The 14,013-nt window shown below is 44.8% G+C and overlaps 1 protein-coding gene across 50 annotated transcripts in view; it reads right to left on the minus strand.

Annotated features, from left to right (window-relative positions):
- Window positions 1–14,013, minus strand: part of DAB1 (DAB adaptor protein 1) — a 1,332,660-nt gene that overhangs the window by 35,553 nt on the left and 1,283,094 nt on the right. For 38 of the 50 annotated variants that reach the window (XR_015160070.1, XR_015160089.1, XR_015160084.1 and 35 more), the window contains 2 exons: window positions 1,792–1,842; window positions 1,653–1,700 (listed from right to left, as the gene is read on the minus strand). The exons of the other annotated variants lie outside the window; for them this stretch is intronic. Coding sequence is in view for 10 of the 38 variants with exons in the window: in XM_086390197.1 (XP_086246323.1) it covers window positions 1,653–1,700; window positions 1,792–1,842 (99 nt within the window). In the remaining 28 variants the exon portion in view is untranslated. The remainder of the gene's footprint in view (window positions 1–1,652; window positions 1,701–1,791; window positions 1,843–14,013) is intronic. 50 annotated transcript variants of the gene reach the window in all.

The following is a 14,013-nucleotide window of genomic DNA, read 5'->3' on the forward strand; positions in this document are numbered from 1 at the left end:
AAGCGTGTAGTTCCTACTGTACATCGGCTACTGTGCCAAAAGCAGGGGACACAGGGATGCATAAGGCAACTTCCTGCACTGAGTCTCATGAGCTGCCTGTTCTATGGGAAGACAGACCTATAAACACAGTGAGGACCATGTTACAGAGGAGAGAAGCACCAGAGGTCACGAAAGGGGGGCCACCTCAGGGCCTTGGCACATGCTCCTCCTCTGACCAGAACACTCATACCTTCCCCCACTGCCTTTCCTACCGATCTTTCGAGACACAAACTAGATGCCTTTATTTCTTCCTGGGAAGTGTTTTCTAACTCAATTTGTACCCCATCCCACTGCCCCATACAGCTTATGTGAGACCCTTAGATGGACTGTCAGCCTTGGATAGCCTGGTGGCTCAGCTGGTAAAGAATATGCCTGCAATGTGACAGACCTGGGTTTGATTCCTGGGTTGGGAAAATCCCCTGGAGGAGGGCATGGCAACCCAGTCCAGTATTCTTGCCTGGAGAATCCCCATGGACAGAGAGAGGAGCCTGGAATGTCTCAGTCCACAGGGTTGCAAAGAGTTGGACACAACTGAGCAACTAAGCACACAAACTCAAGGGAAAAATACGACGCTTGGTCCCCACCCCTTGAGGTTCTTGATTAGTTGGTTTGAAGTAGTTTACTAAGTCAAAGTTTAAAAATTTTCCTGATGATTCTAATTTGCAGCCCAGGTTGAGAACTCCTGTCCTACAGACTTCCCAAACCCATGTACTCAGGAGTGACAACATTCACTCGCCAACATATTAACCAATCTAAATAAACACTGGCTGCAAACCAGCACCTCTATTCCAGGTGATGTGGACCAAATAGCAGTTTTATCTCCATAGGTGCTGCTGCTGCTGCTGCTAAGTCGCTTCAGTCGTGTCCGACTCTGTGGGACCCCATAGACGGCAGCCCACCAGGCTCCCCCGTCCCTGGGATTCTCCAGGCAAGAACAGTGGAGTGGGTTGCCATTTCCTTCTCTAGTGCATGAAAATGAAAAGTGAAAGTGAAGTCATTCAGTCGTGTCTGACTCTTTGCGACCCCATGGACTGCAGCCCACCAGGCTCCTCCATCCACGGGATTTTCCAGGCAAGAGGACTGGAGTGGGGTGCCATTGCCATCACCACCTCCATCCCCACCCCCACACTGGTTTTTATCTCCATAGGTGCACTGAGCAGCTCCTGTTCAGTGCTGAATCTCCACTATACTGTTACACTCCACTCCACTAGGCAATCCTACCCTGCCCTTCTCTACCCATCCCGCCTGCCCTCTCCTTTGCTATGCAATGCCACACTGTTACACTTTGAGCTCCTCGAGGATAGGGGTCGTGTCCTCCTCTCTACTGCATGTCTAACATCTATCAGAATGCCTGGGACACATTAGGAGATTGAAAAATATTTGCTGGATGAAATGAAGGGGTGTCATTTCCTCTCCAGCATACACTGTTTCTCTCTCTCTCTCACACACACACACACGCTCCTACTTTTCGCCCTCACCGCGGGACCCGCCAGGAGTCCCTGAACATCAGCACAGGCCGGCACCAGAGCAGAGCACTGAGGAGAGTGAGGCTGCATAGAGCAGACAAGAATGACCAGAACAACCCTCACTTCACAAGACCATGGAGGCCTTACCTTTGTTGCCTCAAAAATCTCGTCAAAGTCCATCGGCAGGTTTCTGTTCTGTAACCACAAGGCATGACTTATGAGCATGAAATGAGTGATGGGACAATGACGTGAAACCGTTAACCAGGCTGGGCCCTCTTGCGCTTACCGGCGTGGCTGCGGCAAACCGCTCGTCAAAATCTTCAAACGCACGGCCGTTCTGAAAGCGTAAGGGATGATGAATGAGGATGAAGTGAATGACACACAGATGACATGGATTTATGTGCTTAATGATGACATTATCTATGGTTTACACTCTCGTGGTCACAGGAGGCGGGAGTGGTTGCCAATGTGCTGTGAAAACCCTGGAATATGTTCCCAGCATAAACTGATGAGAAAACACGTGCCTGGCTAGGAAATGCAAGCCATAGGGAGTTTCTAAGTTTAAAGTCCATCTTCCTGAAATTACAGACCTGACCTGGCCAGTCTCAATGGTGACAGCAGATAAGAGCATGATGTTTACCCTTGAGATTTTTGTTTTAAAAGGAAAAAGTGTTATCCTGTGCTTTAGCCAAACTTAACCTTTGGAGCGGTCTGAACAGCTGGTTTTGTAAGTGCCTCTGTACATCCAGCCTTTTCTGCCTGAAATGCTTCTGTCAGCCTGGCAAGCTCAAAGCTCACCCAGTTCCTCAAACCCAGCTGAAAGGCCATCTCTTCTGTGAAGCTTTCTTTGGTCCCCTGAGCTGAAATCCATCCTCTGCGAACAACAGGATATCACCTGTACCCACTACACAGTGATCTTCCTGAAGCAGGGACCATGATGCGTTTGTTCCCGCATCCCCGGCAGGTCATGGGGGATCTGTCCCATGGCAGTGCTCAAAAAAAATACATATGAACGAATAGACGATTTTAAAAATAGGCGGCAGCTGACCAAATCCAATCATTTTGTTAATTTTTCACTTTGTTGTTTATAATTGCTGAGAGCTTTGCTACACCACTCCATAATACCGCTGCCTCAGCATCCCCTTTGTGTTGGCCAAGAGGCCTGCAGGGGCCTTGAATTGACACCAGCTTCTCCAGTGAAGTACGTCCTGGATAACAGCCCACAAAGTCACAAGCAAATGTCAGTTCCTGGTCTGACCATCCTAACAGCTCTTATGGCTACACTCTCCCCAGCCTCCCAGGGCTTTGCCTTATGTACCCTTAGATAAGATGCCTTAGACACTTACCAAAACCCTGCTCTTTTGGGTTTGAAATGACCAATCAGGCCTCGGACCAGGAACTCTAAAGCACTCTACCCTGGGGCCCTAATAAAGGCAAGTGCCCCAGACCCTGCCTTGCTCTCTCTGCCTGCTTCCTCCCTTCACCTCCGCATATGGCCCTTCCTCCAGGACCTGCACTAATAAACTCTATTTCAACTCCCTGGTGGTCTTCTGTTGAACCCTGGCTTACCATCCAATACCCCAGAGCTTTATTTAAGGAATGTTAACTGAACAAAGCCACAACATTAATACATATTGTAGGTAATATGCATAATATCTCCATATGTACACATTTATTTTTAATGACCATGTTTTTGGTCTATATGTCCAAACTAATTATGCTTGGGATGAATTCCAAGCAGTGTAACAGTAGTCTAAGTCTGATAATATTGACATTAACTTGGAATGATTATGCTTGAACAGAAATACTTGCATTGTTCCCTAATTTTCAGGAGAGCTTCCTGCTGGCCATGGAGGAGTGGAGGAACCGTCAGCCATGACCACTTCCACTCTGTCTATAGTAAATGTGACTGTACATTAGTCAGCCCCAGTCACAGGGTCACAGAGAAGGGCAACACACATGCCCGTGCCCACCATGGCAGAGCCTTCAAGCCAAACACCAGCAAGTTCTGTCATCAACCACCTGCTCCCACTAGGTGCTGGCTCGCCAGGATTCAACAGTGGCTGAGAGAAGAGGAGGAAGGATCACGTTGGATAATGGCAGAAATAATAATAATAACAATTATTATTATTTGGCTAGAGATGGGGAGACAGTGTTATCCTGTAACCTCTGGTGTGGCCTGAAAGGTTAAGGTTATGTTGCTACATCCTTTATAAATTCCCACACTTCCTGGGATTTATGGCATAGCCCCTACCAGCTAGCTCTGGGTCATAACTTTTAATAAAAACATTTTTTAGTGTCCAAAATCTCATTACATCTGTCCAATATAAAAAAGCAAATGGCTTCAGAGCATGATGGATGAATTAAATAAATTTGAAAAACAGCCGGTGGTAGAGTCTCATAAAACCCCCAGCATATAATGGAAACATGTGAGGATAGCCAGCACTGGTGTGAGACTGTCACTTTGCTGGTGACAGAAGAGGGTGTCTCTGATGAGGGGTGGGGCCGGGGTGTGAGGAGGCGATTTCCGTAAATCCAGATGGAGACTGGTCCAGACCTGAGCATAAATGTATCTCTTTGGAGTCACACAGATATGGACTGAATCCTGACTGTGCCCCGTGCTGGCTGTGAGACCCTGGACAAGTCATGGAGCCTAGGTTTTCTCGGTGGGACGACAGTGATAACATCACCTTAGGGTTACGGAGAGGATTAACTGAGATGTGTGTGCACTGCTTTGTTTGCTGTTTGGCACACAGAGATGCTTAATAAATCGTAGCTATTATTAGGATCTTCTCAATCAACTTAGCTCACTTCTGCAATGCACAGGCACACATCTTTTAATATTAAGAAACTATTACTATATGATATGGGGAAAAAGGAGAAGTAAAAATATCTTGTGGAAAGCCCCTCTTTAGAAACCACCCCACTTCAGAACATGGACTAGGTCCTGTGTAAAAGGATGCCAAACACTTCCTGCTCTTAGTTCTGAATGCCCAGTCCACTCTTGATCCCATCTTTTCCCTCTTTTCTCTCCTATTGACACAGTCTTGCTGGAGGCATCTTCCCATCCATACCCTTTGTACCTGGCATATATGGTTACATTCCTGTTTTGATACTAGTCATTTCTTGGACTTCCTTCCTCCTGCCCGGGACAGCCTTAAGAATACTCAGGGCACTTCATCCAGCCATCAGAAGACTCTTCTAGTCCCTGCATTTTTCTCTCGGTTGACTCTTAAGGAGGGGAACCTGGAGTCCATTACCTAGTCTCCCTGCATCCCCAGGTCCTGCTTTACCCACATTGACTATTACAGCTTTTGCTCATTTACCTTCAAGTCTTGTTCTCCCCTTATTAGATATATTCCTCACACTTACTAGCAGAGCATGCATGCAGTTTTCAATTCTGCTCTTAAAATCTCAATATGACAATCTAGTTTACTCACAGCTTCCATTTCTGGTGAAGGTTTAAAAGAAGAGATTCTCTTCTGTTGTTTCAATACAGTTCTAGCCCAAAGCATCATTAAGACACTGAAATAAAGCTTCCACATGAAGTTTACTTTCCCACAATGTATCTAGAGCAGTGGGACAGTATTGTCCCATAGCTGAATAGGGTAACTCTTAAGACAGAGAAGGCAATGGCACCCCACTCCAGTACTCTTGCCTGGAAAAACCCCATGGACGGAAGAAGATCAGATTCATGTTACTCTTGCAGCAAAAGTGAATGGATAAAGAAGTGTGGTACATGCATACAATGGAATATTACTCAGCCATAAAAAGGAATGACATTGAGTCATTTGTAGAGATGTGAATGAACCTACAGACGGCCAAACAGAGTAAAGTAAGTCAGAAGGAGAAAAACAAATATTGTATTATTAATGCACATACGTGGACTCTAGAAAAATGGAAGAGATGACCTTGTGTGCAAAGCAGCACTAGAGACAGATGCAGAGAACAAATGTATGCACACCAAGGGGGAAGGGGCTGGAGGGAGGGACTGGGAGACTGGGACTGATACATTTATGCTGCTGCTGCTGCTAAGTCACTTGTCATGTCCAACCCTGTGCGACCCCACAGACAGCAGCCCACCAGGCTCCCCTGTCCCTGGGATTCTCCAGGCAAGAACACTGGAGTGGGTTGCCCTTTCCTTCTCCAATGCATGAAAGTGAAAAGTGAAAGTGAAGTCGCTCAGTCGTGTCCGACTCTTAGCGACCCCATGGACTGCAGCCTACCAGGCTCCTCCATCCATGGGATTTTCCAGCCAAGAGTACTGGAGTGGGGTGCCATTGCCTTCTCCGATATTTATACTACTATATATAAAATAGGTAACTAAGGAAAACCTACTGTATAGCACAGAGAACTCTACTCAATGTTCTACGGTAACATAAATGGAAAGGAAATCCAAAAATGAGGGGATATACATATACACAGAGTTGGTTCAGTTTGTTGTACAATAGAAACTAACATAAGATTGTAAAGCAACTGTACTTCAATAAAAACTATTTTTTAAAACCGGTCTTACCAATTTAAAAAATGTGAGTGGATGAGATGGGACTTGGGGTGAACACATCAAAAAGGATGACAACTTATTTATAGCTGCCAAATCAGAAACCTGCAGTGCTTCTCACCCCTGGCTGCACAGTGTAATCCTCGGGGGGAGATTTTCCACAGCTACACATACCTGAGCCTAGCCAGCTGAGATTTGGATTCTGTTGATCTGGGGTGAGGTCCTGGCATCAGCAGGTTCTAAAAGCTCCCCTGGTGAGTCTAATAGGAAGCCAGTCTTGTGAAGCACTGTGCTGGGGAATGAACTCTCTGTAGGAATAATTAGTGAAAGTCCTACTGGGAAAAATGAAGACATCTTGATTGATTACATAATTGATGAATGAATTTCTCCAGCAAACACTCACTGGGTGTTTCCACACGCTGTGTTCTGACTAGGCGTTGGATATACAGAGATGACTGATACATGGGCCATGCTTTCTTAAAGTTCAGAGCAGAGCCAGGATATACCATCATTCTAGCGTGGAAGGTGGGACAGGAGTGGCACAGGGAGCTCACAAGGCATCAAGATCTCAATTCAGACAGAACCTAAGCCAGCACTGCAAAAGAATGAATTCAATTATCCATTTAGAAGGCTCAGGAGAAATAGATTAACTTAAGTGATCTGTAAGTGCACCAAGGTGGGCACTATTAACACACCTAGTGATTCCAAGCGTTTGAATTGTGTGCCTTTCCCTGGTGAGTGATTTAACCATGAAGACAACACGCTAATGAAGACTAATTCCCTCTGGAGTATCTAGGAGTTTATGCTCTCTATCACCTTTAGCCAAGAATAAACTGTCACTTTCCTACTTCTTGGCAGAGAAACAGCAGAAACTCTGTTTGGCAACTGACGAACAAAACAGGGGGTGGAGTTGAGATGTGGAGTAGAAAATGTGTTGTTAACAAATGATTTCTCTCATGAGCACCCCTGTCCAACAGAACTTTCTGTGATGATGGAGTCCTACACCTGTACTTCCAATTTGGTAGCCAGTGGCTGCACATGGCTATTGAGCACTTCAAATGTGGCTTGTATGACTAATAAAGTGCATTTTAAATTTTATTTTTAATTAGCTTCATTGTAAATAGCCACATGTGACCAGTGGCTACTGTATTGGACAGCAAAGCTCTAGATAATAGACATAAAGAAAAAAAAAAAAAAAAAAACTTCAGCTGCCTGATTTAGGTGCTTTCTAAATACCAGACATATTCCTTCCTTATATAGTCTCTTCTATTCTTTTAAAGAATATCCTATCTTTGTGTTGATGAGAAAGGTTCTATGGGAGCATTGAATTCTTTGCTATGTCTAGATAGCCATGAATTAAATTCAGTTTGCAAAACCACAGCCTTCTTCTGGATGTAAGTTTTGTCATTGCCTGGGCTAAGCCAGAGCCAAATATTGGTGGGATTTTTTTTTTTTTTTTTAAAGGAGGTTAACAATCTTTTAATGAACTTCAAGTGGAAATCCATGGAGCCTTATCATCATTCCAACAGAATGGAACTCCCTTTAAAGGCCAAAATGTCCCAGCCTACTGAGATCTGGGGCTCAGTGGTTTTGTGGGACTCAGTGCCTTGATCTAATAGAGGATTTGGTACTGTTTTGTGGCTCTGTCCCTGTAGTGATTGAGAAGTTGGCTCTACTCAAAGCTGGGCTGTATTTCAGCAGTTAACGGCTCTCCTTCCGCCAATTAACATTTTAGGAGGGCCCAAGGTTGTCTAGACAGCTCAAGGGTGGAGGGAAATGCTTAGATCTTATAATGAGAGGTACATCCTCCCTTGAAGTGCACCCAAGTGTAATATATCTGCTAATGCCTGGGACAATGAAATATTTATATCCAACCTTCTAAAAATGAAGTTGGTTTAAAACAGCCCCCATTTCTCTCCATTTTTCAACTGTGGTAAGAACACAACATGAGATCTATCTACTTACCAAATTTTCAAGTGTATGATACAGCATTATTAGGGGCACAATCTCTATGAGTTAATCTTCTTGCACAACAACCTTAATACCAATTAAATAGCATCTCCCCATTTCCCCTTCCCCGACCTCTGGCAACCACCATTCTATTCTCTGCTTATATGTGTTTGACTACTTTATGGACCTCATATAAGCAATATCCTGCAGTATTTGCCTCTCTGTGTTTGGTTTATTTCATGCAGCATAATGTCCTCAAGGTTCAGCCAAGTTGTTATGGAAGCAGGGACAGACTTCTTTTTCAAGACTATATAATATTCCACCACGTGTATATAGCACATTTTGTTTATCCATTCATGCGTCAATAGATACTTATGTTGAAATAGCCTTTCTTAACATGCAAGAAGACAGTCAGGATGCCAACTAGAGGTAGAAGGAATTTGCTGGTGCTTTATTCAGGGGCATGTAAGAGAAAGGTAGACTCCTTTCATGAAGATTAGGGCACTACGTTGACCGAACCGGGCTAATGTGAATGAACAGGGGCAGCTGTGGCTATGGACCCTAAATCTGGAGTCTTGAACTTTCCAACTTTAATCTCAGGCCAAGGAAACCAATGTGCATGCTTTTAAAGTGAGAGACGTCATGATTTTAGGAGGGACAGGCCAGGGGCACTGGGAAGACAAACGTTAGCAACAGTGGCTTTCACACGACATGGGAGTAAAGGCCCACCAACGGACGAGTGGGTAAGGAAGACGTGGCACGTTTACATAATGGACTATTACTCAGCCATCAAAGATGATGCCATTTTCAGCGACATGGATGGACCTAGAGATTATCACAGTGATATAAGTTAGACAAATATCATATGATATCACTTACACATGGGATCTAAAAAGTACACAAAAGAACTTATTTACAAAATGGAAACTGACTCATAGACTTTGAAAACAAACTTATGGTTACCAAAGGGGGAAGTGGGAGGTAAGGGATAAACTAGGAGTTTGCGAGTAGCATATACACACTGCTGCTGCTGCTGCTGCTAAGTCGCTTCAGTCGTGTCCGACTCTGTGCGACCGCATAGATGGCAGCCCACCAGGCTCCCCCGTCCCTGGGATTCTCCAGGCAAGAACACTGGAGTGGGTTGCCATTTCCTTCTCCAATGCATGAAAGGGAAAAGTGAAAGTGAAGCCGCTCAGTCGTCTCTGACTCTTAGCGACCCCATGGACTGCAGCCTACCAGGCTCCTCCTTCTATGGGATTTTCCAGGCAAGAGGACTGGAGTGGGGTGCCATTGCCTTCTCCGATATACACACTACTATATATAAAATAACCCCAACAAAGACCTACTGTACAGAGAGGGAATACTACTTAATATTCTGTAATAACTTAAATGGGAAAAGAATCTGAAAAGGTAGACATATGTATACGTATAACTGATTCACTTTGCTGTACACCTGAAACTACTCCAACATTGTAAATAGACTATACTCCAAAAACAGCTTTCAGTTCGAACTTCTGCTTCATCATTGATATATCCTTGGATGAATTCCTTCCTTACTCTGAGCCCCAGTTTTCTCCTCAGAAAAAATAGGGAAAATAATGCTTATAACATGCAATGGCTGAGAAGGTCTATACACATGAAAAGAATTAGCACAGCACCTGACATAGTAACATCTCAAAGGATGTCAGTTCCTTTTCCAAAAGTACAGAAAGGGAAGGACAGGTGGGAGGGAGGAAGAGAGGAGGAGGGGGGAAGGGGCGGGGAGGAAGAGATGGCAGGGAGAGAGGAGAAAGAGGGGGAGGAGAGAGGAAAGGAAGAGAGAGAAGAGGAGGAAAGAAAGGACGGGAAGAAGAAAGGGAAGCCATGGTACTGCATGTCTGGTACGTGACTGTGGGCAGGTTCCAGGCTACGGCAAATTTGGGAAACACTAGTCCAGGGAAGGAACAAAGTCACTTGGAAGAGAAGCTAAAGGTGTGACATGATTGTCACACGGCAGACACTAGTCACGGCGGGTTCCTGCTCCTGCACATTTTACCCAAAGCTTAACACTAGCAAGGCTGGACCACTGTGAAGCCCATCAGCCACATCATTCATTCCATCTACCCCATACCCTTCTTTTCTCCACTGCCTTCCTTACATCAATTTCAGACCTCCAGTGGGCGACTCTATGCTTTCAGGCCCATATCTTCTAAAACACATCCCTTATTTTCTTGAAAAATACACCTAAAGATGGGATTGGAGGCACAATTTGCAGGCTAAGATACTAAGCACTAAGTAAGTTGATCTCAGGAAATGATAGCGCCCAGAGTTTGGGGTGATGGCGGTGGTGACAGTGATGGCTGTCCTAAAGCTGTCCTAACCTGTCCCTCAGTCCCTCCATATCTATTTATTGAGCGATTATGCTAAGATACCAGAGAAGGCAATGGCACCCCACTCCAGTACTCTTGCCTGGAGAATCCCATGGACGGAGGAGCCTGGTAGGCTCCAGTCCATGGGGTCGCTAAGAGTCAGGCACGACTGAGCGACTTCACTTTCACTTTTCTCTTTCATGCATTGGAGAAGGAAATGGCAACCCACTCCAGTGTTCTTGCCTGGAGAATCCCAGGGACAGGGGAGCCTGGTGGGCTACTATCTATGGGGTTGCTCAGAGTTGGACATGACTGAAACAACTTAGCAATGCTAAGATACAATCCTTGCCCTTAGAAGAAGACAGGCAATGATCATACGATTGGTGTCATAAATGAGACAATTCACATGAAGCTTGTAATACATAGTTCAGAGTAACAACATGATTCATGCCAGTGGTTAGTACCACTGGTAACTGATCCCTTCTTGGTGGGTCAGACATTTTGAGACAGTGGCAAATGCAGTGCTGGGGATTTTAATAGTTTCAATACTATTGTCATGAGGCAGTGATTATAAAGAGGTGACGGTATAGTTGTTAATATGGTGATAGCTCCAGATGTGGCAGTGTTAGGAATTGAGAATAAATGCTGAAAACACCAGCCTACCACGGAGCTTCTCTAGAAGCCCTGGAGATGACTTTATGCTCTGATACTCATGGAAGCTTCCTGGGCTCTAGATCCTGGTCCCAACCCATGACCTCATTCCAAAGCTCTGACGTGTGACCATGAGGAGTTTAGAATATCGGGCCCCTTCCTTGCTGGGGCTCCTCTGTGGGGTGAGGGGCAGGCTGCAAATAGCTTAGCTACTCTGATGGTTGTCAACAGAATAAACACACCTGCCCAGGTCTAAATGTACAGTGACAACGAGAAACCTCAGGGAAATCATGTCCTGAAGCTTATAATTGTTTGTTTTTCATTCTCTCTTTCTTGATCTCATCTCCTTAAAAAAATCTATTATTCTAGTTCCACATTAGCAAAAACTCAAAGGATTTTTCAAAAACTCCTAACAAGATTTGGCGCTCGTTCAGTACTCTGAAAAGGGGTGAATGAGAATCACAGGAAAGTGAAATCGGCTCCTGTCAGCAGGATGACAGGCTCTCAGCACACTCCTGGGGAGGAGGGCAGGGGGATGCTCAGATAGGCAGTCAGCTCCTTCTCTATGGCTGTGTTTCTCTTAGAGAGGCTACTCCCGCGGTCCAGATGGCACCCGAACGGTAACGAGAAATACTGGATGGAGCGGAAATCAAGCAAGAGCAGCAGAGGCTCAGGCTGAAGGCAGAGCAAATCACAAATGGAGAGATGTCACAGCAAAGGAAAAAATAGTCATGGGGGGCTGTGCCTGCTGCTCAGACAGCCGTTCCCTGCACAATGTTTTTTCCCTTTCTTCTCTGGAAGAATGCAGATTTTACATCTTAGGCATTCATTTCATAATTAATAAACCTTTCCTGAATGCGTTCTCGGAGGAAGGCACTGGGCCAATCTTGTGAGGACTGGAATGCTGTCCCTTCTCTGAGCTGCAACCGTCAAGTGAGGGACATGGGAGGAAGCCCGTTCGGGTCAGAGCACGAGGAGAGTGGTGACGGGGTACCACGAGGAGGATTCTCACAGCCCAGGGGCCGTTTTCACTGCTGTAGGACTGAAGCCAACTCCTCTGTAAATGGCCAACACAAGAATTCGTTTCCATGCGGTTGGAATTTGACTAGTTTACCCATCTCTTGAATTTTCTTTATTGCAGAATTAGGGAACTATCCACCTTCTAAGACAGGACTTCCCTAAATAAGATTTGAGGTAATAGCTTGGTGAGCAAAGTGCCTGAGACACAGCAAGATCTCCACTGTGTTGTGCTTAGTTGCTCAGCCGTGTCCAGCTCTTTGTGACCCCATGGACTGCAGCCCACCAGGCTCCTATGTCCATGGGGATTCTCCAGGCAAGAATACTGGAGTGGGTTTCCATGCCTTCCTCCAGGGGATCTTCCCTACGCAGGGATTGAACCCAGGTCTTCCACACTGCAGGTGGATTCTTTACTGACTGAGCCACCAGGGAAGCCCAAGATCTCCATTAGTGGATTAAATATTAAGTCAATAATACAATGAAGTATCCTTTCAGAGTATGATGGTATTTTATGGCATTTTGGACAGTTTTATGAATTGCAAGGAGGTAGAACTAGAAGAGGCTATAAACATCTCCAACCCAACTCAACCCTATATATTGTTCAGATGAAGAAACTGAGGCCTTTAAGATTTTCAAAATCATGATAATGTTAGTGGCAGAGCTGGGATGAAATCCCAAGTTTCCAACTCCTAGTCTAGTTCCTTTATTTCCATCACCACTCCCCTCATGTGTGAACAAACTAAGAGGAGACAAGAAGTCAGAGCACAATTTACAACAAGGAAACTAAGGCCCTAACAAGCTTGCTCATATGTAAGACAGTGAGGAAAATGACTCCTTTATAGAGCTCTGAGTATCAAGGGAGGCGATGTTCACCAATAAACTAGACTTGGAAGGCAGCCTACAGGTTGGAGTCAGAGGAAATTTACAAGAGCATTATTTATAATTGTCTCAGATTGATTGTCCAACCTATAAATAGTTTGTAAGTCTGTGTCATGATTTCCCTTGCTCTCTTAACAGGTCTCTCAGTATATGATATTTCTTACTCTCTCAGGCATTGGTATAAGCCACTCCTCATGACTGGCTGCCCTTCCCATCCTCGTTCATCAGAAGACTCTGGAGACCTGGGTCTAGTCATCTGTCCCAAGCCCTTGGAAGGGGTTAGATGATTCTCCTCTGGGCATCATATATGCTGTAATGGTTGATTACTTTCTCTCTTCTCTACTACAGACTATCACCTCATGACACTAAGTTCCTTGCATGGGAAGCTGTACCTTATTCTTCATATTCCTAATGTCTAAATACCCCAGGTGGCTAGCACACAAAAGGAAACTCATTGAATTGACAGATTAAAAAAAAAAAAAAACCAGAAGGAGTAAATGGAGGCACTTGTTTATACAAGAGAATAGAAAACTTAACAGAAAGAAACTTAGTGATAGTATGATTTACAAGGCAGAGGGTATGCTGGTCCATATGGTGTTTTCTAATGCTCAGCATGTACGCGTGTGCACGCACACACACTCACTCACTGAGACATGGCATTTGCTATTGTAAACTCCAGAAAGGAGGTCATATCCACTGTCATCGACTGAATGAAACGTCACAATCAGTAAATAACTCTGGTTCTAACTTCAAAGAAACACTAGGGAGATGTTCCAGAAAAAGTCATATGAACAGGAATATGCTCTTCTTCTGGCTCTTCTAACATCTGGATGGCATTTTCTTCTGAATTCAAGCCCGTTCCGTTAGCAACATCCATCAGTGGCTCCAGGGTAGCAGTCAATCTCTGACATTCCTCACCAAAGTCCAGCCAATGCCTAGGCTTACCCTACTTCCCAGCAAATGATGAAATGATTGTATTCCATACTGTTCAGACTCTCAAACTTAACTCGTTCAAATAATTTTTGATCTCCTAAAGTCTGTTCATTCCTTGTCTTCTGATTTCTACAAAGGCTACCAATTCAGGCCTGGATGCTCAAATCCTCAAAGGTAAAAGTTATCCTCTACGCCTCTCTCCCACACGCTGACATCCAATCATTCTTTA

Source organism: Bos grunniens, chromosome 3 (assembly GCF_055505025.1).
Source record: "Bos grunniens cultivar Pamir isolate PY7600 chromosome 3, Bosgru_T2T1.0, whole genome shotgun sequence".
NCBI classification, from domain to species: Eukaryota; Metazoa; Chordata; class Mammalia; order Artiodactyla; family Bovidae; genus Bos; species Bos grunniens.